Genomic DNA, 27,807 nt, shown 5'->3' on the forward strand with positions numbered 1-27,807 from the left:
GCTCTCGTGTGTCTGCGGTGAGGACGAGGCCTCCGCCGCCGCCACTGCTTCCTCGTGTTGCAAGGCTGCCCACGAACCCTGCCAGGGTGTGAGTAGATGAATGTTTGTGTGGAGTTCACACGAGAATGTGGTGTGCTCCTTTGCCACGCACCACTTCACAACGTCAAAACTGAGCATCTACCTTGACTGACTGACTTGGTGACTGGAAGCAGCCTTCTATGATGTATAGTTGGGGCTTCTGGAAAAGTAATTGCATCCGCTTGCAGTTTGCCAGTGTTTTCATGGCTTAGCAATTTTTTTTACCCTGCACTCAAAATACTAGGAGTTCTTTAAAAAACTAGTATTTAGTCAACCACCAATTGTGCAAGTTGTCCTACTTGAAAAGATTAGAGGGGCCTGTAATTGTCAACATGGGTAAACCTCAACCATGAGAGACAGAATGTGGAAAAAATAACCAGAAAATCACATTGTTTGATTTTTAAAGAATAAATTAGCATATCATGGTGGAAAAGTTCATCTCAATACTTTATGTACCCTTTGTTGGCAATAACTTAGGCCAAACGTTTTCTGTAACTCTTCACAAGCTTTTCACACACTGTTGCTGGTATTTTGGCCCAATCCTCTATGCAGATCTCCTCTAGAGCAGTGATGTTTTGGGGCTATTGTTGGGCAACACGGACTTTCAACTCCCTCCACAGATTTTCTATGGGGTTGACATCTGGAGACTGGCTAGGCCACTCCAGGACCTTGAAATGCTTCTTACAAAGCCACTCCTTTGTTGCCCTCGCTGTAAGTTTGGGATCATTGCCATGCTGAAAGACCCAGCCACGTCTCATCTTCAATGTCCTTGCTGATGGAAGATTTTCACTCAAAATCTCCCGATACATGGCCCCATTCATTCTTTCCTTTACACAGATCAGTCGTCCTGGTCCCTTTGCAGAAAAACAGCCCCAAAGCACGATGTTTCCACCCCATGCTTCACAGTGAGTATGGTGTTCTTCTGATGCAATTCAATATTATTTACCCTCCAAACACGAGAACCTGTGTTTCTACCAAAAAAATCTATTTTGGTTTCATCTGACCAAAACACATTCTGCCAGTCCTCTTCTGGATCATCCAAATGCTCTCTAGCGAACCGCAGACAGGCCTGGATGTGTACTGGCTTCAGCAGGGCGACACGTCTGGCAGTGCAAGATTTGAATCCCTGGCAGCTGTCCCAGCTCTCTGTAGGTCATTCACTAGGTCCCCCCGTGTGGTTCTAGGAGTTTTGCTCACCGTTCTTATTATCATTTTGACACCATGGGGTGAGATCTTGCATGGAGCCCCAGATCGAGGGAGATTATCAGCGGTCTTATATGTCTTCCATTTTCTAATAATTGCTCTGACAGTTGATTTCTTTACACCAAGTGTTTTACCTATTGCAGATTCAGTCTTCCCGGCCTGGAGCAGGTCTGCAATTTTGTCTCTGGTGTCCTTCGACAGTTCTTTGGTCCTGGCCGTAGTGGAGTTTGGAGTGTGAGAGACTGAGGTTGTGGACAGGTGTCTTTTATACCGATAATGAGTTAAAACAGATGCTATTAATACAGGTAACGAGTGGAGACCTCGTTAGAAGAAGTTAGACCTCTTTGACAGCCAGAAATCTTGCTTGTTTGTAGGTGACCAAATACTTATTTTCCACTCTAATTTGGAAATAAATTATTTAAAAATCAAACAATGTGATTTTCTGTTTTTTCCCCACATTCTGTCTCTCATGGTTGAGGTTTACCCATGTTGACAATTACAGGCCTCTCTAATCTTTTCAAGTAGAACTTGCAAAATTGGTGGTTGACTAAATATTGCCCCTATTTTATTTATGTGTGATGATGCTACTTCATAGTGGCAACATGGCTCTGCATTCTGGAAGGCCTTAAAGTTTTTGAATGCATATTTCAAAGACTTTTTTATATTCCCTGTAATCATATACCACTATGCGTGCCCTAACGGTGTGATAGGACTCATTTACACCGATGGTGATGAGTCTTTATTTCTTCATCACAATAAGAATTTTACATACTTTTAACAGTAGTGAGGAGACACAATGCCAGTTCGTGTTATTCGTGCAGTCATTTCTTGGCACATGAAACAGATGGAAATGCTCAGATTGATATTAGATGCATGTTTCAGTCCTTCACAGATTTGATGGCTTTTGGTCTTAATAAGGAAATAGTCTTCTACTCACATCAAGACATGCAATGCAAGGTAACATGTCACACAGACCTTTACAATGACTGTAAAGAAGAATATGAATCTTAAGTGTAACATGCACTTTGTCTTGGAGTATCAGTGTGCTTTGTGGATCATAAAGATCATCAGTGTGTGTGGACCAATCAAATGCCTGTACAGGGCCACACCCAAGCCTGGTTCCAAACCCTGTTTTACACAATGAGCAATGCTAAACTTGCTTTATATCGCAATGTAGTGTGCACTTCCTAAATAGACCTCGTAAGTGATCCTCATTAAAGTGAGTACCTCTAGTAACTCTAATCAACACTGGAAAGGATAAACCGGACAACATATTGCAGTGTTGAGAAAAATAAATAAAGAATATTAAAACAGAAAAACTAAATACCTAACGGGTACTTAGATTTACAGAAAAAAAGTTCTAAGACATATGATAAAGTGCATTCAGGACAAAATGGGCCCAACAACAAAGTGATAATAATAAAAATCCTAATTATAATTGTGGTATCGATTATGGATATTTTTTATTTTTCTATATTATTTCAATATATTAGATTCCAACGATTTTTTTACAGTCAGATTTTTTTAAAGGATATTTTTATGTCTATTAGTTTTACCATTATTGTTATTAGGATGCTACAACAATAAAAAGAAAAGAATTGTCCACTTTAGGTATAATATCAATAAAACTAGTAGTAATACCATAAAGATAATAGAGAATATGCAGTTATTTAGAACTATTTTTACTCTACTAATGTTATTAAATGGTTAGCACGCCTACCTCATAGTTCTTAGATTGACAGTTCAATTCCCGGTGGGTTCCGACCTTCCTGTATGCAGTTTGCATGTTCTTCCCGCGCCTGTGTGGGGTTTCTCCGGGTACTCCAGTTTCCTCCCACCTCTCCAGAACATGCATGCAAGGCTGGTTGAACACTTGTGTGAGCATGAGAAAAAGTGAGCATAAGCAAAAAATGTGAACGTGAATGGTTCTGTCTCATTGTGCCATGCGATTGGCTGGCATTCAATTCAGGATGTGCCCTTGGCTGAAATAAGCTCTAGCACCCCTGCGATAAGTAAAATGGGAAATTAATGAAGAATTATTTAGTTATACATTAATTTGAACCATTAATAATGTGTTATTTTGTGTACATTTAGACTTATACAGTGGGAAGATTGTCATGACTAAACAACAATCCTAAAACAACAATGATCAATAAATAAAAATGAGTTGCATTTGTAAATGGAAACAAATACTAACTCATTCAAAATTGGATCTTCTCACTCTTTCATGCCTCTGGAAGTGCTGCGCTGTAGCTCGAAACATCTATCTCTCCATTTAACCTTCACGTTGTCTGTCTGTCCAGAGTCTGCGTCTTCTACAGAAGCCTCTTCATGCGGCAGGTTTGTTTCTCAATGGTCATAGAGGCTTGGTCGGTTGACTTAGTCAGGACATTGAGCGCTTCGTCCTGGCGTTCCAACTCCGTTTCAGCCTCAAGGGCCAGGCTTTTCAGCTGGAGCAGCATCTGCGTACACACACACACACACATTTGCTAAAGTCATTACACACCCTGCGGTCAAGCTAGGCACAGCACATCCATTAAAAGCCACATTTATAATGAAGCCTACACATACAGTCTACAATGAGGAGATTGCATTGCCAATATTTTGTGACCTGCTCAGTGAAAATTGAAAATGAGTTTCTTTGAAACTGGGTGCGCAGCTACTAACATAAGGAGTCCACAAGCTTGTCACCTGCTTGAGCTCCTGCGCTTCGGCCTGGGTCATAGTGGGCTGGAGGACTTGCACCTGCAGCTGGGACAGGTCTCCCGCTGAGACCTCCATTGGAATCTCGGTCTCCTCGCACCCCAGCAGCAAGCCTGGCGTGGGGGCAGGTGGAGAGTTAGACATAACTTTTTGTTATGAAAAAAAAAAAGTGCAACAGTTGTGTGGTGTGTTTTCCTGACAGAGAAACACTGCCACATTGTGGACAAACTGTAGCATTAACTGCAAGCGTGAGGCAACTTGTTTAAGGCTTGTTTTTCAAAAGGAACTGATGGTTCGATCACGGAATTCTGGTTCCGCCAGTAAGACAATCATAAAAATAGAAATAAAAATAAAATATTTATGATATTTATGAACCTGACAATAGGGGCGGCCCGGTGACTGAGTGGTTAGCGCGTCGGCCTCACAGTTCTGGGGTCCTGGGTTCAAATCCAGTTTGGTCCACTTGTGTGGTGTTTGCATGTTCTACCCGAGCCTGTGTGGGTTTTCTATGGGTACTCCGGTTTCCTTCCACATTCCAAAAACCTGCATGGTAGGCTGGTTGGACAATCTAAATTGCCCGTAGGTATGAGTGTGAGCATGAATGGTTGTTTATCTCCTCGTGCCTTGCGATTGGCTGGGCACCAATTCACGGTGTCCACCCACCTCATGCCCGAAGTCAGCTGGAATAGGCTCCAGCACCCCCTGTGACCCTAGTGAGGATAAAGTGGTTGGGAAAATTAATGAATGTATGAATGAATGAAACTGACTGTCTAATCTGTCTGTTTTCAGCATTATTTAAAACTTTGCTTGCAGATTTAATTTTTAAAAATTAAATTATGCTTGTCTAAGCAAATTGGTGGGTGGCAAGACATTTTCTTCCCACTCTAACTTGCATTTCAGTTTTACATTAAAGAAAAAATTCCACCCCCCCAAAAAAATCAATTACTTACTGTCATGTCTTGCGTCCGTATCACATGGTGATGAAGCAGGTGTGCTCCTAAAGCCGGTGTACTCAGCGGCAAACTCCACCTTTTTCTTGTACTGGATTTCCAGCACAGCCAGGGCCTCCGGCATCCTGGCCGACAGAAGCCGGCAGCGGTTGTCGGGCCTGCCGATGAAGCGCTGCCCCACCGTGATCTCGTATGGGCTGTGCACTCTGATCTCATCCACCTCGCCACGCTCAAAGCGGTGGAGGAGGTGGCAAGCGGAGTCTCGCACCTCCAGACAAGATGGCAGCACCAGCAGGCAGCCGGGTTTCAGCTCACAGTCACCGTCTTTTGACACCACGGCTGGGATGCTGATAATCACTTTGCTCTTGGCAGATGCTTTGGACGCAGCGGCCGCCTGAGCTGCATCTGCCGCCTTAGCCTCTTGATTAATCTTCCATGGGAGTTTACTGAAAGGCCACCAGGAAGGAGACTCCAACTCAGACAAAAGTCTGCAGGTAAAAAAGAGATGTACAGGACATTAAATACAGTATACTACAATTTAGGTCTTCAAACTAACACACATATATGGCACATATAAAATCATTATTATTGTTATCTGGAACATGCGAGATATCTGTTTGAGTAAAAAAATCATTTGAGGGTCATTATAATTATTATATAAAAATAATTGTTTGCTGTTTCATATCGTCAAAAGACTGCAAGATATATATTTTTTTTAATTAAAGGAAAAAATCCAATGGGCTCAATTCAGCTTACTTACAAAAACTATTTCGTTTAATGGCCTATAACAGGGGTGGCGAACAATTTAGACACAGAACCAAAATTTTAAACTGTGAGAGCCACACCTTACATCAAAATCAGTATTAAAAAAAATCCAATCTGCCAAATTATTTTTAAATATAATTTATTTATTTTTTTAAAGAGAGAATAAAAAATAAAAGAAACATGAAACAAGGCAAAGAGCCGCAGTTTAAAAAAAATATGATAAGCAAACGGCCGCATTTATTTTGGCCCGGAGCCACATGCGGTTCAAGAGCCACACATGCCCCGGAGCCACATGCGGCTCAAGAGCCACACGTGGCCCAGAGCCAAGTGCGGCTCAAGAACCACATGTTCGCCACCCCTGGACTATAATATTAAGAGATTTCACTTGCTTTCACACTTCTAAGAGAAAATATCCTACTTATCAGCCACTCCCAGGTCTGAGTCCATTTTCTCCAGGCCCTGCATCATGCTGTCAAATTGCTCTCCTTGATCACTGAGGACCATCCCGGTGTCCTCCAGTCGTCTCTGGGCCCCGGCAACGAGCTTGATCAGCTCCCGGCCCTTTGAGGGCTCACTCTCATGGGTTCCAGCCCGGGCTTCCGAGATGGTAGGGGAAAGCAGGCGCTCTCTCCAGAAATGCTCCATCACGTTGTAGACCACCACTCGGTTGGGCTTGAGGGATCCGAACCAGTGCTTTACATTGCCCTCCTCCAAAACAGTCAAAGTGCTGAAAATAAAGCTGGATGATTCCAGTTTGAGCTCCATAATACAAGATAGGCGAAAACTAGCGAGGGTCTCTCCGGTTTGATTGGAGACAAAACGCACCGAGGTTCTGCTAAGGGACAGCGTGCCATCCTCCCACCTCTTGCCCCAGGTGAGATAATAGGAGCCGAGCCAGCTATGGATGGTGGCGTCGCGGCTCATTTTTTAGCTATTGACAGAGCTATAGCGTTTGGTTCTTACTTGCTACATGCACACGACGCTCTCTCTCGCTATTTATATATATAGATCTTAAATCGCTAGTTGTACTATACCTTTGCAGGGCGTGAAAATAGTTGACGTTCGTTCACGCTGCGTATATTTATCTCGGATATGACGTCAGGGGTGGAGTATCGCTGTTTAGTGTCCGATGTGAAACACCTTGCGTATGTTTTTTTTTCGGATTTCCTGTCAGAGGTGGAGTATCGCTGTTTAGTGTCCGATGTGAAACTCCTTTAATAGAATTCTTTTCCTTTGACCCTTTGACCTTTTGTCGTCTAAATGTCATATTTAATACTTTAATAAAGTTAAAGGGGCAGCCCAGCGGTTGAGTGGTTAGTGCGTCGGCCTCACAGTGGAGGACCTGGGTTCTAATCCAGGTCGGTCCACCTGTGTGGAGTTCGCATGCTCTCCACGGGCCTGAGTGGGTTTTCTCCGGGTACTCCGGTTTCCTCCCACATTCCAAAGGCATGCATGGTAGGCTGATTGGACACTCTAAATTGCCCCTAGGTATGAGTGTGAGTGTAAATAGTTGTTTATCTTGTTGTGCCCTGCGATTGGCTGGCCACCAATTCAGGGTGTCCCCCGCCTCTGGCCCGAAGTCAGCTGGGATAGGCTCCAGCACCCCCCACGACCCTAGTGAGGATGAAGTGCTTCAGAAAATGAGATGACATGAGATAAAATTCAAGCATTTCTTTTTAAATCAAATACTAATTGCCTGCAAAATAGCATTGTCAAATGAGCGGACGCTCAAAATAGACCGCCCCGTAATCCAAGCATTACGCTAAATCTATTCAAAACAGTCGAGTAATTGAATTTCGTGTGCTCGTAGTGCTTTGAAAGCCTAAAAAAAGAAATGTAATTCAATTTTCTTAAAATATTTATATAATGACAATAAAAGCATTCAATTCAAATTGTCCGTTTTTGAGTATGTCAGTTGTCAGTGAAATCTACTCATAGAATTGACCCACTTTGGCTAGAAATTATGAAAATATCTTGATTTACAGTACCACAAAAATGAGAAGTGCAACCTTGACAAAGTACTAAGTATGTAGCAAATTTTATTTCATTTTTTCTTGAAATTTAATCTGTGAAATTGCATGTTTTTGATTATGTCAGTAGTCAGTGAGGTCTACTACTAGAATTTACCCACCTTGGCTAGAAATTATGAAAATATCTATTTAATGGTCCTTTGACTGTTCAGAGTAGTTTTGTGAGTTTGAAACGGCTGGATGCAAGAGTTCAGACTCAGGAGTGGCTGGGTGGGCGCAACCGAGATGACCTCACAAAGTCGGCACTGTCCTGACAGTCCGGTGGGCACCTCGACCCGCCCTCGCAGAACTTCCCAACTCACCTAACGGTGCTCTTCTCAGTCATACCTTCAAGAAGCCTTCATCTTCGCTCTCCAGTTCCTCCACCGCTGCTCGTCGTCATGGTCCGCAGCAACGTCTGCAGAATCCTCGTGCTCCTGGGTTTTCTGGTGGTCTTTGTGCGCTCAGGTAAAGATAACAACTGAAAATGCTGGTTTGCCAAGGGTTTTTAAAATTGGCCTTTCTGGAAGAAAGGTGGACTGTGGTTCGTGCCCTTGTTACGCAGTCAAGAGGTCAGGGTGTGTGTGAATCGATGGAATCAAACTCAAACAAAACATTGCTAGTCGACTTTAACGTAGGTTAACCATGTTAAGATTTTTCTAAAGTTTTGCATAGGGGGGGAAAACTTCTTTTTAATTATGCCCTCAAATGTGGAATGTGGGTTGAACTAGTGGGTTAAGCAAAATAATGAAACACAAGCAACTTGTTTGAATCGTTTTTTGACAACAATCTGATTCTATATCTTTTGGCTTTCAACTATATTTTGCAAAAAAAGGTGTTGACGAATTGTCGGGATTGAGTCTCAAGTGTTCTTTCGCCATGAGTTAAGTGCGATATTCTTCAATTCACACGTCAAACAAGCTAGAAAATGATGACTGTTCATTTTTCTCAATTACGAGATGGCTTAAAATTTACTGTAAACTCCTACTCATTATTAGTAGTAGGAATGGAGTTCATGTGCATAATTTGAAATATCTTCTGCTTGCACTTTAGCCTTACATAACCCAATTTTTTCCATGAAAAGTTGGACTTTCATTTTTTTAAATGTGTTCCAAAATGAATTTAAAAAAATAATATAATCAAGACATTGACAAACGTAATATTAATGATTTTTCTTTTTTTCCAACAACGCTTTGGTGTTCAAGCTGCTAATTTGTTGAGGTAATTTGAAGATGAGACCAAAGCTTCCCGAGGGATCCTCCCACAAATTGGCAAATTGGATAAGCTCGATTGGTACTTGGTTACCATACGGCGATGTGTCTTGACTATATTTTCTATTCATTGTGCAACATATATGATAATATCACTTTAGCTGGAAACCAAATTGCCTGGTTGACCCAAAAAAAACCTGAACAGTGATGTATACTCTATGTATTGATTGACACTTGTTGATTTTTTCTTTAACATTTCCTATTTGCATTTTTTCTACAATGGCATTTTCCCCTCTCTTCTATATTATGCAGCAGTACTTATCATATTTTTCCATTACGACACTCCATAAATAGAGGTATCTTGCAATGTGTTTTTCCAAGACATTAGATCAGAAAATTTGGGATACGAGCCTTGTGTGGTTGCTGTCAACTCAACTGGCTTCCACAACAGCAGAAGTAAATGTTTTGCATTAATATCAAAACAGTTCTCATGGAAACAAATGTCCATGTCCTTATTTGTTGCCCTCTCCTTTTGGATCAACCTTTAGCAAACTGCTCCATCAACAAGTTTGTTTGACAAACAGAACTCGGCCGCTGTCTGGTTTGGGCCGGGCCGGTTGTTACCGGTCGCAGGCCCGGTGAGCACAAGCCACCTTTTGTGCACGGGCCTTGAACGCCCCATTGATGGTGCTGTTGGCCCGAGGCCTGCATCTCCAAAAAACCTCCCTCCTGTCCTGCTACTGCTACAGGAAGCTTCTGGGTCAACACAAATACTCGCAGAGTTTAAAAGACACTGCTTGGAATCCATTTCTGCTAAATCAAAAGTACTCGCCCGCCACTTAGAGTGGATAGAAAAAGTATACACATCGCTCTTTAAATGCAGGTTTTTGGGCTGGAAGATTTTAAAGCGCACACCATGGTGAAGTGGTGAGAATTAAAGTCACATTTTGTTTACAACCAATATTGAAGTATGACTGGTTTCAAAGAATACTCTTTTGGGCAACTATGCAAACAACAAAAATCAACTCGTTTTAAAATATATGAGTGACCAAAATTGGTATCTATAATGCCAAATGAGTCTTGATACTGATTTTGCTAACTGAAAGATTAATGAATGTAATGAGCAATTTTCTTTTTCAAACTTAAGGGTACTATTAACTGTAAAAATGTTTTGAAAAATCTGAAAAATTAACTCTTTTTAACCCATTTTAATCCAACAGTGAACATTGATTCAAAAATGAACTTACAACCTTTATCTTTTCATAGATTTGTGGTAATTTCTTTTTTATAAACAAAAAAACAAACAAAACAAAAACATCATTATTAAAATTTCCAAACATTTAAAACAGAAATACCCACTGGTTACGGACCAAAGTAACACTCTAAGGTGGATTTTTTTTATCTCAAGGTATTTAACTCATTGCATATGGTGATCATTTAAACTTAAAATGAATAAATCAATGGAAGTTTGCATTTTGGAAAACAACACAATTATTTAAGTTGTGATGATAAAAAGTATTTTTTTTATTGAAACTATCCATGAGTAATGAAAAGTAGAAATAATTCAAAGTTAAAAAAAAAAAAAACTTCCAACACAAATAGAAACAAATTGGTAAGAATGACAAAAATATAAATTACAAAAAGTGTCGCCTGAGTATATGGAGGAATTTTCTGTATTTATTTTGTTTTAAATATATCTTGTGACCTCACCTACTTTAACTCTTCGGCTGCCATTGACTGCAGGATCAAGAGGTGTTTTTAATTTAAATGTCCCTCTTTTTACTAGCCCCCAGAACACATAATCTCTGACCTGTACTGTGAGAAATAGTACCATTTACCACCGCACACACACAAAATAGTTCAGAGTACCGGTAACAGCATTCAATCGTGTATGCAAATAGGACATACTTTTATGTTTTGAACCTCCTCATCAGCGATAATCACTCCCACTGAAGCTTTTCAGCCAGTCTGGGAGGTTCCTTGGATCGTCGAAGGAAGGAAAAAACAACATGTCAGGAGCCCACCTGACGCCCAAACGGACAAAATGCTACCTCTCTACAAAAAAATCCTTATACCGCCACCCCCGAGCCGTTGGGGGCACAAAGAAGACCTTCATTGGCTACTCCAACGCACCAATGGTAATCAGGCTTTCTATCGTTTCAACTTTTTTTCTGTTTTGCAGGGACCGTGGCCGAGCCAGCCACGGACAGCCAGGATGCCATGTCAGGAGAGACCCCCGCCGATGTGGCCCCTACCACCACCAAGGAACTCCTTCATCATATGACTGAGCAGGCTTTCACTTTTGACTACGAGGATGCCACGCAAGGCCTCATCCTAGATGAGGAGGAAGGTCATAATCTCTCTTTACACTAATATAGGCCTGGAGCCTATCCCAGTTTAATTCAGGCAAAAGGGGACTACCTTAAACTGGTCGCCAGTCAGTCAGTCGTAGGGCACATAGAGACAGACAATCATTCACAATAACACCGTCACCAAGTGGGACCCGATCCTACGATGCCCGTGCCATAGATAGATAGGGCAAAGAACCACTACATTATCTTCAATATAAATGTAATTATCTAAAACACGTGACCGGACATTTCGTCGACGGACACTTCGTCCCCGGACGTTTCGTCGAACGGACGCTTCGTCGCCGGACAGATCGTCGAACAGACATTTCGTCGAACAGACATTTCGTCGAACAGACATTTCGTTGAACAGACATTTCGTCGCCGGACAATTCGTCGCCGGATTCGCTCGCTCTCAAAATTATAATCATGAGTTTTTACTGTTGAAAACGATCAACCAGGTAATCTCTCGCTCTCAAAATTATACTCATGAGTTTTTACTTCAGATTGTTTAAAGGAACTTTTACATTAAAATAAAAGGCAATAAATAAAACTATTTTATTAAAAATTATGTGCAATGGCTTGTAGGTACTGTTTGCATAGTCATCCGTGAGAGATGATAATCGAAATACATCCAATCCAAACATCCCCAACATGCGATCGTTAATAAATTAAACATTTTAGCATGTCACATATACACACAGTTTACATGAAATTACAATTATTATACTAATAGTCTCGATAAAAATTATGTGCAATGGCTTGTAGGTACTGTTTGCATAGTCATCCGTGAGATAATCGAATGTGTTTGACGAACTGTCCGGCGACAAAGCGTCCGTTCGACAAAATGTCCGGGGACGAAGTGTCAGTCGACGAAATGTCCGGGTACCCTAAAACAAAATAGCCGCGTGATGCTGTTAAGTAAGGTTCACTTGCCTGAATTCGGCGCAGGCAGGCGGTGGCTCGATTCCCGCTGGTGGCAGTATGATTGTGAGTACGATTGGTTGTTTGTCTCTCTGCGTGCCCTGCCGCTGACTGGCGACCAGTCTAGGTTGCCTTTCACCTGAAGTCAGCTGGGATAGGCTCCGGCAAGCCCCGCAATCCTTAGGAGGATGCTCGGCATGGAAGATGAAGCAAAATAGTGTTAAAGGTGAGAAATGCAAGAAAATGTAGGATGAAATTAAGCTTCTTGTGTGGGCCTTATTGGGATGATTTTAACCATTTGCTGCAGGCTAGTAAAAACTGGGCAGTGGGCCTTAATTTGGACATCTTTTGATTGACTGGATAGGGCGACACTCGTTTAGTAAATCTGAATGCAAGTTTCCTTAATCCAATTTGAACAGTTTGTGTCTTTGTGTAGGGGTTCTCGGACCAGGAGCTATCACAGCCATTGTCATCGCAGTCTTTCTGGGAGCTTCTGTCGTCCTGGCGCTCATTGTCATAATGCTCAGGAAGTTCACGGCCTCCTAGAATGGGTTTGGAAGCCTGAGTGGGTGTGTCTTATAAGTATGTTTTGGTGTGTCCTGGGTTGTGTGTTGAAGCTGTGGCGGGTCCCCTGATGGAGTGTTTTTTTTTAAAGGAGAAATCTATTTTGCTTGAAATTTTTAAGAATGTCTGTGACATGCTTTCCACAAAATGCCAAGGTTAAAAAATATGAAAACCAGATGAGCTCAATTGCCACATTGGTTAACATTAAATTTGATGAAAAATACCTAGTTACAGTTCAGTACATAGTTTATTACCCATACATATCACAATCAACTGAGACCGATGAACCCAAAAAGTTCTTTTCTAACCGGATACAAATTTTGACAAACCAATAATTTTCTAATCTGATGAAAATGACACTCACCACAATGGGAAGATCAGTGATTTCTACAGTCAAGTAATCTTAATATTCACGTGGTTAATAACTTCCGTCAGACTTTGGTACCATCTGTCACTCTATATACGTACAGTCCATAGCCGTTGGTAAACTACAAATGTACAAAATCAAGATATCATAGACAACACTAATATGGAAATTCATATATTGCTTGTCAAGTTTTTACTATACACTTCTCTAAACTACATGAGGTATTTTAAACATTGTATTCATAAAACAGAAGCTGCACATTCTAATAAAATTGTTCAATAAATGTTGCTCTTCGTTGTTTAAATAAAATTTGCCACTCTCACCTGGGTTCCTAGTTGGCAGCCAATCGCAAGGCACATAACCATTCAGACTTTTTAAATACAAGAACATGTTTTTGCAGTGTGGGAGGAAAATGCACTACCCACAAATCCCACCATAAGAACAACTAAACTCCAACGTGTGAAAAATGTGCCAACTACTCCTCCACCAAGTTGTAAACCATGCACACTTGAACAGAATATCACCGAAAAAGAGAAAAAGTGAAATTTAACAAGTGCAGAAGAAAGGCCCACATCCAAGAATCCTTAGCTCGGAAAAGCGGCACAGTACCAACCGGGGTGAACTTAAGAGCAGATGACTGTTTCCATCAGGTAAGGGCTCTCAAAGTGGTGGATGATGCGGCAATCTTCTCTGCTTCGCCTCTTGCCTGAAATCGAGAACACCACATCTTTAGTTGCAGTGAAGCCAAAACAATTATTCATCTTCAAAAACAACAAGCCAGTCTATATTTGCACACGAGTGAAAGCAAGCGAGTTGCATCACTTTCGATAAGCCGTCATGCCAATCAACAGCCAAGAAAGAGACACTCATCACTCATGCCATCCTCCACACTTGAGTGGACGCATTTTCACTAGCGGTGAGTCACGGTGCGCTCCCGAGCTTTGCCCACCCACAAGCAAACACACTCACTCAACAGGAAGTCCAGATATGGTCATACTGACGCCATATCGGATTCCCTGTGACTAAGAGTGTTTGATTTTTCATAATACTTCAACAGATATTGTTCACAGAATTACATCTGTTGGGAGTTTTACTTTTTTACCATCATATATTCCACATCTAAAAATTTGGGATATTATACATAATGAAAATAACTGGGAATTCAAGTAGGAGTATAAAAATATTCTTATTAATGGAATACACGCGCTAGTAAAAACTTTCCTTTTACACACAACCTCATGATTGTTTTTGGCTATTTTTTTTAATCTGGTAAATTAAAATCATGACTGACAAAAAATAAGTGCATATCTATTGTTTTAGACAAGGAAATCTAAATAAATTGTCATTGTTTTAAATTAGGAAGATCTCAATATATTTGACATGTCACCTATGCAGAATTTTGTATACTTGAATTCTTTAGTAGAATTGATTTTTTTTTATTGGGCCACAGCAAATAATGAAAATATGTATAATTTAATATGGCCAGCACAGAAAATCATCTAAATGACTTTACTTTAACTCATTCTCTGCCATTGACAGTTCCAAACATCAAATCCATTTGAACTGTGAAGGCAGGGTTTGAGTGATCACATTTCACTGGTATTGAGAGTAAAAAACGTCCAATCCAATTTGACTGGGTTCCGTCAATGACAGCCAATGAGTTAATACTTGAAAATGAATATATTTTTTAAAACCAGATTATTTTGGGGTAAAAATTCAAGCAGTGCCGGCACACGCCTGTCGCCGTTATAAGAAATTATGCACTCACGAGAAGCACGAGAAGACTTTCGGCGTTTCGCCAAAAGATAGGTGTCCTTGTTGTGGCACATCTCATCCATGATTGGGCTCCCGAGGTTCTTGGTACGGCCGGTCACCACCAACTCCTCCCTGATCATGTAATTATGTGGAAAGTACATCCCTTTCTGCAAGAAAACCATCAAGTAAAAATCTGCTAACTGGCAACTAGACAATCACATCACAAATTGACTTGAGGTTGTGGTCTCACCTCAACTTTACTGAGAAGATCCAGAAGGTTTTCAGGGGCCGGCACGTGCGCTGTGTCCAGCTCGGAGATGTAACAATTGTCCAACTCTTTGTCCCAATAAGCCGTCAGGTTCTGCGTGTGCACAATATACGTTTGATTATAAGCCCAATCACAAGGGGACGCGAGACTACTGACCTTTCTGAAGTCGTGGACAATGTCAGCGGCGTCACCTTTTCCGAAATTGGGCACAGGCACACTGATGAACTGTCCACGTTGTTCTAGTAAAATGCGCACTGCCTCCGAAAACTCCATTCTGTCGCTGGTGAAGCCATCGCTGTAAATCACGTTGCAGTGGAACAGCGTCCCGCCTTCCAGAAGCTGCAAAAGTCACGCAGGTAACAATTAGAGTTCATACGGCAGTTGACGACTAGGTGGCGGCCATATTAAAGCAAGCACCTTGCCCTGCAAAAGCAATGAAGAGATTACATTTAAGATAATTAGCTTGTCTTGCTCTTCAGGTTTTGACTTTGAGATGAGTCGTGATTAGCTTCTATAATGCTCTAAAAGTGGTACTCGGACGTTTCGTCGAAAGACGTTTGGTCCCCGGACGTTGGGTCCCAGGACGTTTGGTCGACCGGACGTTTGGTCGACCGGACGATTGGTAGAACGGACGATTGGTAGAACGGACGTTACTGTTGAAACCAGCTCTCAAAATTATAATCATTAGAGAGAGTGAGTTTAATATCTAAATATCTAATATCAAAATATCAACAGTAAACCGTCATAATTTGACAGCGAGCGAACCTGGTTCTACCAAACGTCCGTTCTACCAAACGTCCGGTCGACCAAACGTCCGGTCGACCAAACGTCCGGTCGACCAAACGTCCGGTCGACCAAACGTCCGGTCGACCAAACGTCCGGTCGACCAAACGTCCGGTCGACCAAACGTCCGGTCGACCAAACGTCCGGTCGACCAAACGTCCGGTCGACCAAACGTCCGGTCGACCAAACGTCCGGTCGACCAAACGTCCGGTCGACCAAACGTCCGGTCGACCAAACGTCCGGTCGACCAAACGTCCGGTCGACCAAACGTCCGGTCGACCAAACGTCCGGTCGACCAAACGTCCGGTCGACCAAACGTCCGGTCGACCAAACGTCCGGGGACCAAACGTCTTTCGACGAAACGTCCGAGTACCCACTAGTCTATTGCTGTCAATGGCAGCTAATGGAATGTATTCTGCAAGGGTTAAAAACAAACAAACAAAAAAATCATCATGCATCAAAGGGTTAAGTGATGCATACCCTACCCGAGAAATAAAGAAGTATCGGTAGGTCAAGATGGATCCCAGCAGCAATCCAAGAAGAATGACAACCATAGATAGCCCAATCCACAAGTAGCGGAGCATAAAGGGCTTGGACTTGCAGTCATCTATCTTTTGCTGGTCCTGTTCCTGCAGACAAAACAGGCCACGCGTTACGTCGGGTGTTCGCCAGCCAACAGACGTACTCATCACTCCAGATGGCAACCCACTGTTTGCCGCCTTCAGCGTTCTACTGGCGGAAGACAGGAAACGACGTGGGATACCCATTTATTAATAGACAACGTACGCACATTTTTGGCGTCACGCTTGATTGGCAACAGATACCGACTTAAGGGATTTATACTATTTGGTTCATTTGGTCAATTCATTTCAGAATTTTACTGCAATTGCCATTAGTAGTGAAATATATACAACATATTATATTAAAAGTATGGAATTAATTTAGCATTTTAAAAAATGTTCTACTTTTAAAATAACCTGTTGTGACTAACCAGGCCATCGTCATGACCTAAAATGTTGTCATAAAAAAATAAAACATCATCAAGCGTCAAAGCCATTATATAAAAAAAAAAGACATGGCCTTACAAAAATCAATGTCCTTATAAAACAATACCATGACAGCGAAACAAACATCTGCCATTATAAATCAAAGCCATCACAGAGATCACCACTTTGGTTTAAAAAATTTAAAAAATAATCAAAGGAATTATATATTATATAAAAATGTAATATCGCTTGGTGATTGTTGTGGCAAATTTATCACAGTCCAGATAACAGCCTTTTTTTTAACCATAGCTGCTTGCTGCTAATTTTCATCATACATAATTGAATTTTATATTGATTTTTATTCTTATTTTCCCCTTTTATTATGATTAAATAACTTTCTAAACTAGATTTAGTCTACTTGAAAGCAAAAAAACACTAGGAAAATCACTGAGATTGGCAAAAATCACAATACATTTTCCCAATTTTAAAAAAATGTGATTTTCAATTAATAATGCACATTAATTAACATCAATTTCCAAATGACTGGAAATTTAATACCACTCCAAATTATACATTCTATAAGACACAAAATCAACCTTTTGTACTCTTGAAAACGGCAAAAAATATATACAATTTCTTTTTCCCGAATAAATTCCAAGAGGTGTCTCAAAAGTGTCATACTTACGAGTTCCGATATGATGATGCGCTCACTCGTCTCTTTGCAGTCTTTCGCCGCAGACACTGGATGGAAAGTCAGCCTGACCATTTTGCACGATGTCGCTTCGGTTGGCTCACTTGATTACTTATGACTTTGCTCCCTAAATCGCGCTTGAAATTTTATAGCCAGCGACCACCAGTCGTGACGTCTATTGTGACGAGCGCGTCGCAAATGTGTGGGTATCCAAAAAGGAGCCGCCCCATCGTAATCAAATAAGAGCACGCGGTCGCGTCATTTCCTGTCAAACGGCGTTTAAAGCAATCTTGACGGCTTCGGACGACTCCGCATAAAAGCTACCAAGGGATTCGTAACGACTAAACGTGATGGTCGCTGTCGTTGACTTCCATCGTAAGACGTCCTGCTTTTATTCTGAAGGCATCAGCCACATATGGTGGTGTTCCGTGTTTTTTTGCGTACTACTACCACCACGCGTGGGTGACGTCATCATCCGGAAGCGCAACTTTGTGTAACTTTGCTGCAAGTGCGCCAGTTTGGCATCGTTCACTTGCTTGGCATGAAAATGAACAAAAGCGTAACCACCATCATGTTTGACCATCAAGAACATGACAGTCCATATAAGGCAAAATAAGCAATGAATAGGTTTAATAAATCTAATGGTCAACATCTTGAGGCCTAAATTTACATTTAGCTCTTCCAATGCAATGCCCAATCATGGGGTAACAAATCGGCCTCCTACTGTCAACTGAATGAGTTTATTACTTGTAGACGTCCAACCCATTTTAACTAGGAGGGTGGTCCTTTGTTCATTTGCTGCTAGGCCTCCCACTTCAAATGAATTGGACATCTATCATGGTTAATGGCAGCCATAGGGTTAACAAATATACATAAAGCATTGGGGAAATACATGAGAAAATAAGAAAACGGATATCAATTTCTAGACAATGACATTGGGAAAATACATCTTAAAATGAAAAAATCCCCCCCAAATAAAATAATGCCAAAGATTTTTTACATACAATTTCTTAGTATCAGGTCACATTTTTTTTAACTACTTGACTTGAGTCTACTGTTTTTGGTAATTATCCACACTCTCAGCACATTCCTCCTAACAAAACTGGGATAACTGAGTCAGGTTTATCAGTTGACATTATCACACAATTTAACATATTAGCGTATTTTCCGCACTATAAGGCACACAGAATATAAGGCGCATCTTTAATGAATAAAATTTGTTTCGTTTTTATTTATGAGGTGCATCGGATTATAAGGCACAGCAGTAGTAGTGGTGGTGGTAGTAGGGAATCATGTTATACATCCACTAGGTGGAGCTGTAGTAGTAGTGTTTAGTTGTCTTATACATCAACTAGAATCTAGTTACTAGATGGGGCTGTGGTAAAGGGAATTTCATACAATGATTAACCAATATTGATCCATATATGTGTTTATACCCCTTATAGTGCTGAAAATATGGCAAATAATTTGGGTAATCCTGACTGATCTGTTATAAGAGGGGTTTAGTCTGATTTTACTTCAGACAGTAAGACAAAAAGGGGTTTTTATATAGCCAGCAGGCATCTTAAGGGTAGCTGATGTAACATTTCAAGTAAGCGTATGTTAACATTTCCGTTTAACACAAGTTGTTTTTTCTTGTTTAACAGAGTTAACTCAGTAAGAAGTAAAAAATCCTCTAAATTTCTATTTCTGCCGAAAAATTGAAAATTTGAGTTGTGCCTACTTAAAACCCTACATTAGCACAATTTTTGGGAAGTTGTATTTTGTACATAGTGGCCCGGCAGGGAGTGGTTAGATCCCTGGTGGGTTCTCACTGGGTGGAGTTTACATGTTCTCCCTGGGGTTGTGTGGGGTTTCTCCGTGTTCTCCGGTTTCCTCCCACATTCAAAAAACATGCAGGGTAGGCCGGTTAAACACTCTAAAAATCTAAATTGCCCCTATGTATGATTGCTTCTCCGTCTTGTGGCCTGCGATTGGCTGGCCACTAATTCAGGGTGTCCCCTGCCTAGTTCCCCGTGTGTGGTTGATTGGTCACCGGTCTTTTGGTCGCCGGTCTTTTGGTCACGGTCTTTTGGTCGCCCCGACCGCGACAACGGGCGACCAAAAGACCGGCGACCAAAAGATCGGTGACAAAACAAGGTAAAACAACACGGTCTACGCATCAATAACGACGTGTGAGTGTATAAGAGTTTGTATGTACATGCGTTGTCCCTTTAAGAAGCTACGTCCGTCAGGGTCTTAACAAGTTCTCCAACAAAAAAACTATAAAAGTCCGGGAAATTTTGAGCTTTTCTTTAGCCTAATAATTACTAGGGCATTAAGTATGACTAAATAGTAATTCACAATTTGTATTTAGGGAATTTGAGCAACAATTTAAATGGTAATTATCTTACCTTCGGGCGACCAAAAGACCGGCGACCAATCGACCGTGTACCCTAGTTCCCATAGTTGGCTAGGATAGCCTCCAGCACCCCCTGCAACCTTTGTGAAGATAAGCAGTATGGAAAAAGATTGAATGAATGTATTTTTTTTACAGAGAACTAAATTTGTTGTCAGGTTTAAATTATTACAGTAGTACAACAACTTTTCTGACACACTTCATACGGTGTATTTCATAGCTCATTCAATGCCATTGACAGCAATAAACGTTCAATCCATTTGGACCGGGAGGGTTGACAGCAATCGCTGTCCGAATGTAGTGGACGTCTATCTCGTCAATGGGATTTAATTAATGGGTGTCACCCCAAAATTCCACAACTTTTTTTTGTTAGTAGGCTATGTGGGTTAAGTTGGGGCCACGCCAGAAAGGAGCACAAACACCCTTCCATGCCCCCCTCAATTCATATGCAAATCAAGCGTCATATATATACCCATGTCTCCCCCTCCCGTACCAGCACTAACTAGAAGCCATCTGTCTTCTCATTGAGGAACCCCAACGTCTTTTTGGGGGTCCAACGAACGACACTTTTTGGGGGGTTCTCGTCTATTATTGTGACAGGAATGGCCCCCGCTCGCAAGCACACATTGACTCACCGTTGCATCAGAGGACTCAAGTCTGACAGAAAGGTAATATGAAATGACGTGCGCAAGGTGGAGATGAACGTCTACTTTTATTTTTAACGTGTTTTAGGGTATTTATCATAATTATGTGCTTCAAGATGAGAAAACCTCTGGTGGAAAAGAAACGACGAGCACGTATCAACGACAGCTTACACGAACTCAGGGCTCTCATGGTGGATACAGAGGTGAACGCAAACAAAACAAGAATTAATTCATATTAATAGTCCTTTCAATGGCTTTTTAACCGGATCAAAACGAGCGAAAAGTGGCTAATATGTGCGAATGTACTCCGTCGTAGCTTCAATCAAAGATGGAGAACGCCGAAGTACTGGAGATGACGGTCAGACGGGTTGAGAGCATACTGCAAAACCGGATTCAAGGTATATATTTGAAAATAATAAACTAAACACGTAGTGATGTATGAATCGATTTTTTTTGCGGCTGTTATAGTTTTGTTGCAAGAAAAGCGGCGTGGTAATGCCAGGTTGTGTTCGAGTTTGCCACACTTGCGGTTAGTAGCCAGCTGCCAAAAATGCCCCAAATGCTGCATTCGCGTAAACTTGGAAATCGGAGGACTTCTTTTAGTCGGGCATGACGTTGGACATAATGGAACCAGCTCTGTAGACTTTTGAGTTAACGTTCTTGCGTGATAATTCTTATCTAACCACTCTTTTCTTGCTTTGCTCTTCATCTAAAACTTTATTTGATCCAATTTGACTAAAAAAAAGCTCCAAGATGACCATCATTTGGATTAAAAATCATTTTAAGGCAACTTTCTCACAATGGGGCCTTTAATGATGATCAAACTCAAATTGATGAAAGCTAAAGTATAAAAAAAACAATCCACTGATATGCAAGTTCAATATGGGCTTTTTTTCCTTTTCAACCTGTATAAGTTACCTTTAAGACATTCTGCCAAGCCGCTTGTCATAATTTGAAAACCCCTTAATTCTACGATAAGAACATAAGTCATCATGGTGCAAATCTGAGAAGCTCTCCATCACTCAATTCTGTTTGTGTCAATCACAGAGATCCACCAGGAGGCGAGCGAGCGTTTTGCGGCCGGTTACATCCAGTGCATGCACGATGTGCACACATTCGTGTTAGGCTACCCCGAGATGGACCCCAAAGTAGGAGCTGAGCTGCTCCACCATCTTCTGGAAAGCATGCCCCTCCACGGCCAGGAACGCCTCCGGACCACCCCGTCGGACACAGACCCTTGCAGGCGTCCTCGGTCCCCGCCCCTGGCCTCCTTGGTATCCCCGGCCACCTCCTCCTGCGTGTCCGCCGACGAATTCATCTCGGACCTGGACGATACCGACTGGGAGCAAAGTCAGGCGTCGTCTAGCGAGGAATCGGAACAAAGTCAGGGGTCCTCTTCGGAGGAATCGGAGTTGCAGGACGGGTCACTGGGTTTCGGGTCCCCCACATCAGTTTGGAGGCCCTGGTAGACACAGGTGTTACTAGGAATTTGTTAGAAAGCTGTAAAGCACGTGTCAAACTTATTTTGGTGGGCGACCAAAAGCATGTCCAGCAGAGAAAATTATATGAAATACTTTCATTGTATTGTTATCGTTCAGAATAGTCAATACTTATGCAAACTACCTAAACTATGCTTACATTAAGAACAACAGAAATTAGACACTAAATGATTAATCAATGGTGAAAAGGGTGATCCAATAATTTGATTCTCGACAAGTTATCAGTGGATTGATTAATTTTTGCACTTTTATTCTTATATTATATCATAACACCGAATATATTGAAGGAGTGTTATTATTCAATTCGTGTTAAAGATGTGATCTGATTTATATCAAAATGCATTTAAGAACTGCAACGAGTAGGAAAATCAAAGTTAAGGTTATGCATTTAACCATGTTAGTTTAAGATAAATGCTTCAATCTTTCTCCAAAGATGTTTTGATTTTTAATACCACTTTGAAAGCAATTTTCCATGCCGCTAATCCTTGCCCAAAAGTCTGAAACCGAACCCTCCAAAATATATCAAAGCACTGCTGCTGTCTGGTACTAAAAGAAAAATGAACAATCATAAATTGCGCACCTGGAGTTTGACACCTGGGTTTTACAGCAATGTCTATTTTATGAAAATTAATTCTTTTAACATGCAAATCACTTATGTGTCAGGTCTCATTTTTAGAAGTGTACCAGCCTTATTTGTTTATATTTACTTGTTAAACAGGAGTTATGTAGAGCTGTATTTTCCCAACTTTGTAAACTAAGGCAACCGACTGTATGTTTTGATAAAAACAGCAAAGTCAAAGCACCAAATTATGCTTAACTACACAAGCATTTAATCGTACACGTTGCCATCCAAAAATACACTATCACACCAAGTGTTTGGGAATCACTGCTATAAGAAAATAGAAGCACATTTTCAAATCTGTAAATTATTTGTTGTGGTTTTAATGTATTTATAAGCCTCAAATGACAATGCAGAACTTTTTCAATAAACAGCTTTGTGACAAATTTTGGAAAAAAATTCACTGACGATCCTTGTTTGACAATCTGTTATTAAATAAATGAGCTATTTTATTAGTCCATTAATCATTTAGATGTATTGTTGAATTAAAGAAGTGATTTTTTTGCTTCTTAACATATTGTATATTTTTCCTTTCTTAATAAAATGAAAAAAGGTAAACAAAGCAAAAATATTTTTCACTTTTTTTAATACATATTTGCTTTCAATAAAGGGGGAAACGTAAATATTCTCTTTTCATTGTTAAGTCGGTCAATTCAGAAATAAAAAAAATAAAACAAAAGTATACTTTTACTTAAGAAAAAAATGTTTCTTTTGCATTTAATAAAAAAGGACAAACAGTCAATAATCTATAAATTCTGTAGTTTGTGATTTTTCATTATGGACGACTCTTAACTTGATTTTATATTAGAAACTAAGTCAGTGCACATGATTGACTTTTTCAGACCGCACAAAATAATTTTATTTAATAATTACTGACATTCTACACCAAAAGTCTCAAACTTAAACTTAAGCCAAAGTCTTTTCGGTTTTACATCTTTGGTGTAGAATGTCAGTAATTCAGATATGGAAGATATATGATGAATCACTTCTCTGAATGCTGTTTTTTCAAGCTGCCATATCATTTGCATAATTAAAGTTGAAACACTAACTCAATCCACGTTACAGCAAGCACGAAAGCTCATGTTAATTGAGTCTCAAAAGAGGGGGGCCCCTCCTGTGGGTCCACAGTCTTCCTCTCTTCTGTCCTGACTCCTGTGTCCGCATAAGAAATGATGCCGATGCACTTTTTAATGACGTGTCTGCCCTGTGATGTGCACGCAAGGTGTTGACTTTGACGCTGTAACACTTGCGAGTGAGGAAATAGTAAAGATGTTTAGAGAATGATTGAACATTTTCCTGAGGGTACTTTTCAAGGAATTTAGCCTTACATGCCATTCCATCAGAGTTAGAATAGAAAAGAATAGTACTTTATTCATCCCCCCTTGATTGGTTTAAAGAAAAATGCTTACTCCTGGTATACACATTTGTTTTCTGTAGCACTTATCCTCAGAATAGTCTCGCAGGGGGTGATGGAGTCTATCCCAGTCAACAGGAAGGTTGGGGCACACTGAATTAGTGGCCAGCCAATTGAGTTTTAATACATTGTTAATGAAAAAATGAATGAAACTTTATAATATTGTTAATTTGGCGGCCAGCCGGGCGAGTGGTTGAGCACATGTGTCAAAGTGGCGGCCCGGGGGCCAGATCTGGCCCGCCGCATCATTTTGTGTGGCCCGGGAAAGTAAATCATGAGTGCCGACTTTCTATTTTACGATCAAATTAAAATGAAGAGTAGAGATGTATATTACATGTCCTGATTTTCCCCCTTTTAAATCAATAATTGTATTTTTTTATCATTTTTTTCTGTTTTTAGTTCAAAAATCATTTTGTAAAATCTAAAAATATATTTTAAAAAAGCTAAAATAAACAGTTTTAGATCTATAAAAAAACTGAATATTCAGTGCTTTTAATCCAGTTCTTTTAATCCATTTATGAAAAAATCTAAATATTATATCTAAAATGGTCCGGCCCACGTGAAATCAAGTTGACGTTAAAGCGGCCTGCGAACCAACCCGAGTCTGACACCCCTGTGTAAGAGCGTAGGTCTCACAGTCAAAGTCAACTGGAGTTGAGGGTTTGATCTCAGGTGGGTCCTCACTGTGTGGAGTTTGCACGTAGCCTGCGTAGGTTTTCTCTGGGTTCTCCGGTTTCCTCCCACATCCCAAAAACATGCAGGGTAGGCTGATTGAGGACTCTTAATTTTTCCTAGGTATGTGTGAGAGTGAATGGTTGTCTGTCTCCTTGTGCCCTGCGATTGGCTGGCGAACCAATTCCAGGTGTCCCATAGTTGCCTTAAAAAGGTTCCAGCTCCCCCCGAGACCCTTATGAGGATAAGCAGTTCAGAAAATGAATGAATGAATGTTGTCAATTTGAACATTCATGGTGGCCCCATAACAGTAAATCCAAAAGAAGCACTATAATAACTATAAGCCCTGAATCTAAAAGACAAATCCAGATCAAATAGGAATCCCGTCAGTGACTTTTCAGTACTTTGACTAGTTTGGAAAATGGGTGGCTTCAAACAAAAGGTGTTGGTTAACGCATTTATATGTAAATTCCATTAAATAACAGCTGCGAACAGAAGCTTTGTCTTAGATTCCCCTTTTGATCTGAAACCCAAATAACAAAGGACTTGACCTTGTCGCTCAAATTTTCTTGGAAGGGACTGTATGCCGAATACGTATATGATCTTTTTCAAAGCCTTAACTAATGAAAGGATCACCAAGTGACCACAGTTGGCTTTGCTCAAAGGATGCAAATGGTGGTCCGTCGGCAGGGGGGCGGCTGCCCAGCATTCACACCTCATCTTAAGGTGTAAAGATGAAAATGACAAGGCTTTGATCAAAAATGGCGAGTCTGCAGGTCTACAAGTCATTTGAATGAAGGACACACAAGGGCTTTTCTTCTCGGGATTCTTACATGACAGTGGCACATATTGTGGGTGAATTGACTTTTTGTGCTATTTCTTAACACTTTCTCGGACAGTGGATAGCTATTCAAAAGCGGATGTTTAAAATTTTAACCCTTTATAAAGCAAATGGAATATTTTTGGTCTTTTTTCCTATATTAAAAATGATTTAGTTTTTACGTTGAATTTGTTATTGTATTTTTCTTAAATATAATATGATAAAAAATTATAAAAACGGAATAAAAACAGAATGACACACTGGTTACATCCCAGACTAACACTTTAAAGTATTTTTTTCCATAGTATTTAATTCCTTGCATGCCATTGATGGCGTCAGATATTAAGTTTGTTTAAACTGGGAGAACTGGCTGTGAATGGTCATGTTTCAGTCCCATTGACAACACGAGACGCCCAATCCATTTTGACAAGGTTTGGATTGGACGACTAGTGTCTTTAAGGGCAGCCAATGGGTGAACTGAGGTTGTCACTTTTGGACAAAAATTAAATGTTGCCATGGTTTTTATCCATCAGGCAAAAATAAATAAATAAATGAAACAGTGTATGTAGTCTGGACACTCATGCGTGCATTCCTCTTTAAAAATAGACCAGTAAAATGATCACGTTTGCCCATTTTTCAGGTCAGAGTAGTAACTCATTGTATTTTTTAACACATTTTTGTGTTCTTGTTTCCTAAAATGGGAATGCGTCAATGTATTTTTCCTCTCCTAAATTAACATTTTAAAGCACTTTGAAATATTCCAAATCCTAAATTTAGCCCGTATTTAAGCTTTAACAACTATTGACGCCAATCGATTAGGGGCTGCTCAAAGACGACCCAACCTTTGACTCAAGTCAACTAACTCCACATTAAACACACTACTTTCTCTCCTAAGTGATCATATTTAACTCCTCATTCTGCAACATGCATGTGTCAGATTTCAACTAATACAACAAGCTCATCACAGTGGCAACAAAGGTCAAAGGGCACATTTTAAAATGAAAGGATTCCTGCATTAATGAATTAGGACGGTGTTTGAAAAAAGCCGAGGCCAGCTTCAAAGTGGAGGAAGGGCTGGGTCGTCTCCTTAAGACCTTTATTTAGTGCAATAAACCTAATAAAGTAATAAATAAACTACTCAAAGTGGTGGCCCGGGGGCCAGATCCGCCGCATCATTTTGTGTGGCCCGGGAAAGTAAATCATCAGTGCCGACGTTCTGTTTTAGGATCAAATTAAAATGAAGAGTATAGATGTATATTAAATTTCCTGATTTTCCCCTTTTAAATCAATAATTGTAATTTTTTAATAATTTTTTTCCGTGTTTTTAGTTCAAAAATCATTTTGTAAAATCTAAAAATATATTAAAAAAGCTAAAATAAACATTGTTTTAGATCTATAAAAAAACTGAATATTCAGGGATGGTAATCCATTTATTTAAAAAAAATCTAAATATTATATCTAAAATGGTCCGGCCCACGTGAAATTAAGTTGACGTTAAAGCGGGCCGCGAACCAACCCGAGTCTGACACCCTTGCTATAAAGTGTTACTCACCTTGGAAAACTGGTAGAAGTCTGACCTCCATCTTTTACACAGCAACATAGCAACATTCCTAATAAAAGATTAGTAGTCAACGCAGAGGACAGCTGTGCAAAAGTTGACACGTGTTCTTTTTTTCCATGTTAATGATAACTTTCCTCTAATTATTTTTCAGAGTGAATATTTAGATTTATCTTAAGGACTTAATTGTAGTAGATTTAATAGACTTTGTCATGTAATGAAAAACGAGTGGGAAGAAAAGAAGGAAATATCTTACAAATACGCACACCGACGAGAGGACGACTTGCTGATGAGTTGATCATTTGATTCAGGTGTGGTAGAGGAGGGAGATATGGAAAACCGGATAGGGGCTCTCGAGGACCGGACTCTGCCACCCCTGGTTTAATAAATACATAGGCAGGGGATCACATGAAGGAAGCAGCAAAGGAAATAAACAGCAAGTGGAACACATTCATAAACACACGGACAGCACACACAAGGAAAAACACACCCATCCACCCCAAAAAAACGACAAAATGTACCACTTTTAGGGGAGTAGATTAAAGAGTGTATGCTACTTATAGGGAGAACTTAAACTT

At 40.4% G+C, this 27,807-nt stretch overlaps 4 protein-coding genes and 1 long non-coding RNA gene across 6 annotated transcripts; 2 read left to right on the top strand and 3 right to left on the bottom strand.

Annotated features, from left to right (window-relative positions):
• Nucleotides 1-1,997: 1,997 nt before the first annotated feature.
• snap47 (synaptosome associated protein 47) lies at nt 1,998-6,803 on the bottom strand. The gene is made up of 4 exons (XM_077616251.1): nt 6,118-6,803; nt 4,935-5,422; nt 3,973-4,097; nt 1,998-3,743 (listed from the first exon to the last, which is right to left on the bottom strand). The coding sequence occupies exons 1-4, from the start codon at nt 6,621-6,623 to the stop codon at nt 3,597-3,599; spliced, it is 1,266 nt and encodes a 421-aa protein (XP_077472377.1). The 5' UTR covers nt 6,624-6,803; the 3' UTR covers nt 1,998-3,596.
• Nucleotides 6,804-7,705: 902 nt separating this feature from the next.
• On the top strand, nt 7,706-13,418 carry snorc (secondary ossification center associated regulator of chondrocyte maturation). The gene is made up of 4 exons (XM_077615787.1): nt 7,706-7,724; nt 8,051-8,176; nt 11,102-11,269; nt 12,628-13,418. The coding sequence occupies exons 2-4, from the start codon at nt 8,110-8,112 to the stop codon at nt 12,735-12,737; spliced, it is 345 nt and encodes a 114-aa protein (XP_077471913.1). The 5' UTR covers nt 7,706-7,724; nt 8,051-8,109; the 3' UTR covers nt 12,738-13,418.
• Nucleotides 12,984-21,196, bottom strand: LOC144086035 (integral membrane protein 2C-like). Its single transcript, XM_077615786.1, has 8 exons — nt 21,170-21,196; nt 19,999-20,086; nt 17,600-17,655; nt 16,414-16,557; nt 15,302-15,484; nt 15,128-15,238; nt 14,891-15,044; nt 12,984-13,828 (listed from the first exon to the last, which is right to left on the bottom strand). The coding sequence occupies exons 4-8, from the start codon at nt 16,510-16,512 to the stop codon at nt 13,746-13,748; spliced, it is 630 nt and encodes a 209-aa protein (XP_077471912.1). The 5' UTR covers nt 16,513-16,557; nt 17,600-17,655; nt 19,999-20,086; nt 21,170-21,196; the 3' UTR covers nt 12,984-13,745.
• On the top strand, nt 20,266-22,900 carry LOC144086034 (transcription cofactor HES-6-like). 2 transcript variants are annotated; one of them, XM_077615783.1, is made up of 4 exons: nt 20,266-20,671; nt 20,764-20,850; nt 20,964-21,045; nt 21,695-22,900. In XM_077615783.1, exons 1-4 carry the CDS (start codon nt 20,606-20,608, stop codon nt 22,114-22,116), a joined length of 657 nt encoding a protein of 218 aa, XP_077471909.1. In that variant the 5' UTR covers nt 20,266-20,605; the 3' UTR covers nt 22,117-22,900. The 2 variants fall into 2 exon arrangements, with proteins under 2 accessions (XP_077471909.1, XP_077471910.1); XM_077615784.1 differs by having other exon boundaries at nt 20,579-20,671; nt 20,736-20,850.
• Nucleotides 21,208-27,521, bottom strand: LOC144086037 (uncharacterized). Its single transcript, XR_013304327.1, has 3 exons — nt 27,486-27,521; nt 27,224-27,281; nt 21,208-22,109 (listed from the first exon to the last, which is right to left on the bottom strand). It is a non-coding gene; the product is annotated as an uncharacterized LOC144086037 (long non-coding RNA).
• Nucleotides 27,522-27,807: the final 286 nt, after the last annotated feature.

This window comes from Stigmatopora argus, chromosome 12 (genome assembly GCF_051989625.1).
Source record: "Stigmatopora argus isolate UIUO_Sarg chromosome 12, RoL_Sarg_1.0, whole genome shotgun sequence".
Lineage (NCBI taxonomy): Eukaryota > Metazoa > Chordata > Actinopteri > Syngnathiformes > Syngnathidae > Stigmatopora > Stigmatopora argus.

What these genes read in the sequence shown, in the direction of transcription:
- snap47 (XM_077616251.1), bottom strand. Translation starts at nt 6,623, where the DNA reads ATGAGCCGCGACGCCACCATCCATAGCTGGCTCGGCTCCTATTATCTC. An exon ending in TACGGACGCAAGACATGACA is followed by an intron (nt 4,098 to 4,934) that starts GTAAGTAATTGA and finishes CCCCCACGCCAG; the next exon opens with GCTTGCTGCTGGGGTGCGAG. An exon ending in AAGCGCAGGAGCTCAAGCAG is followed by an intron (nt 3,744 to 3,972) that starts GTGACAAGCTTG and finishes GTGTGTACGCAG; the next exon opens with ATGCTGCTCCAGCTGAAAAG.
- LOC144086035 (XM_077615786.1), bottom strand. Translation starts at nt 16,512, where the DNA reads ATGCTCCGCTACTTGTGGATTGGGCTATCTATGGTTGTCATTCTTCTT. An exon ending in GATACTTCTTTATTTCTCGG is followed by an intron (nt 15,485 to 16,413) that starts GTAGGGTATGCA and finishes TGACTTTTGCAG; the next exon opens with CTTCTGGAAGGCGGGACGCT. An exon ending in ATCTTCTCAGTAAAGTTGAG is followed by an intron (nt 15,045 to 15,127) that starts GTGAGACCACAA and finishes GTTTTCTTGCAG; the next exon opens with AAAGGGATGTACTTTCCACA.
- snorc (XM_077615787.1), top strand. Translation starts at nt 8,110, where the DNA reads ATGGTCCGCAGCAACGTCTGCAGAATCCTCGTGCTCCTGGGTTTTCTG. An exon ending in GGTGGTCTTTGTGCGCTCAG is followed by an intron (nt 8,177 to 11,101) that starts GTAAAGATAACA and finishes TCTGTTTTGCAG; the next exon opens with GGACCGTGGCCGAGCCAGCC. An exon ending in CATCCTAGATGAGGAGGAAG is followed by an intron (nt 11,270 to 12,627) that starts GTCATAATCTCT and finishes GTCTTTGTGTAG; the next exon opens with GGGTTCTCGGACCAGGAGCT.
- LOC144086034 (XM_077615783.1), top strand. Translation starts at nt 20,606, where the DNA reads ATGGCCCCCGCTCGCAAGCACACATTGACTCACCGTTGCATCAGAGGA. An exon ending in CTCTCATGGTGGATACAGAG is followed by an intron (nt 20,851 to 20,963) that starts GTGAACGCAAAC and finishes ACTCCGTCGTAG; the next exon opens with CTTCAATCAAAGATGGAGAA. An exon ending in ACTGCAAAACCGGATTCAAG is followed by an intron (nt 21,046 to 21,694) that starts GTATATATTTGA and finishes TGTCAATCACAG; the next exon opens with AGATCCACCAGGAGGCGAGC.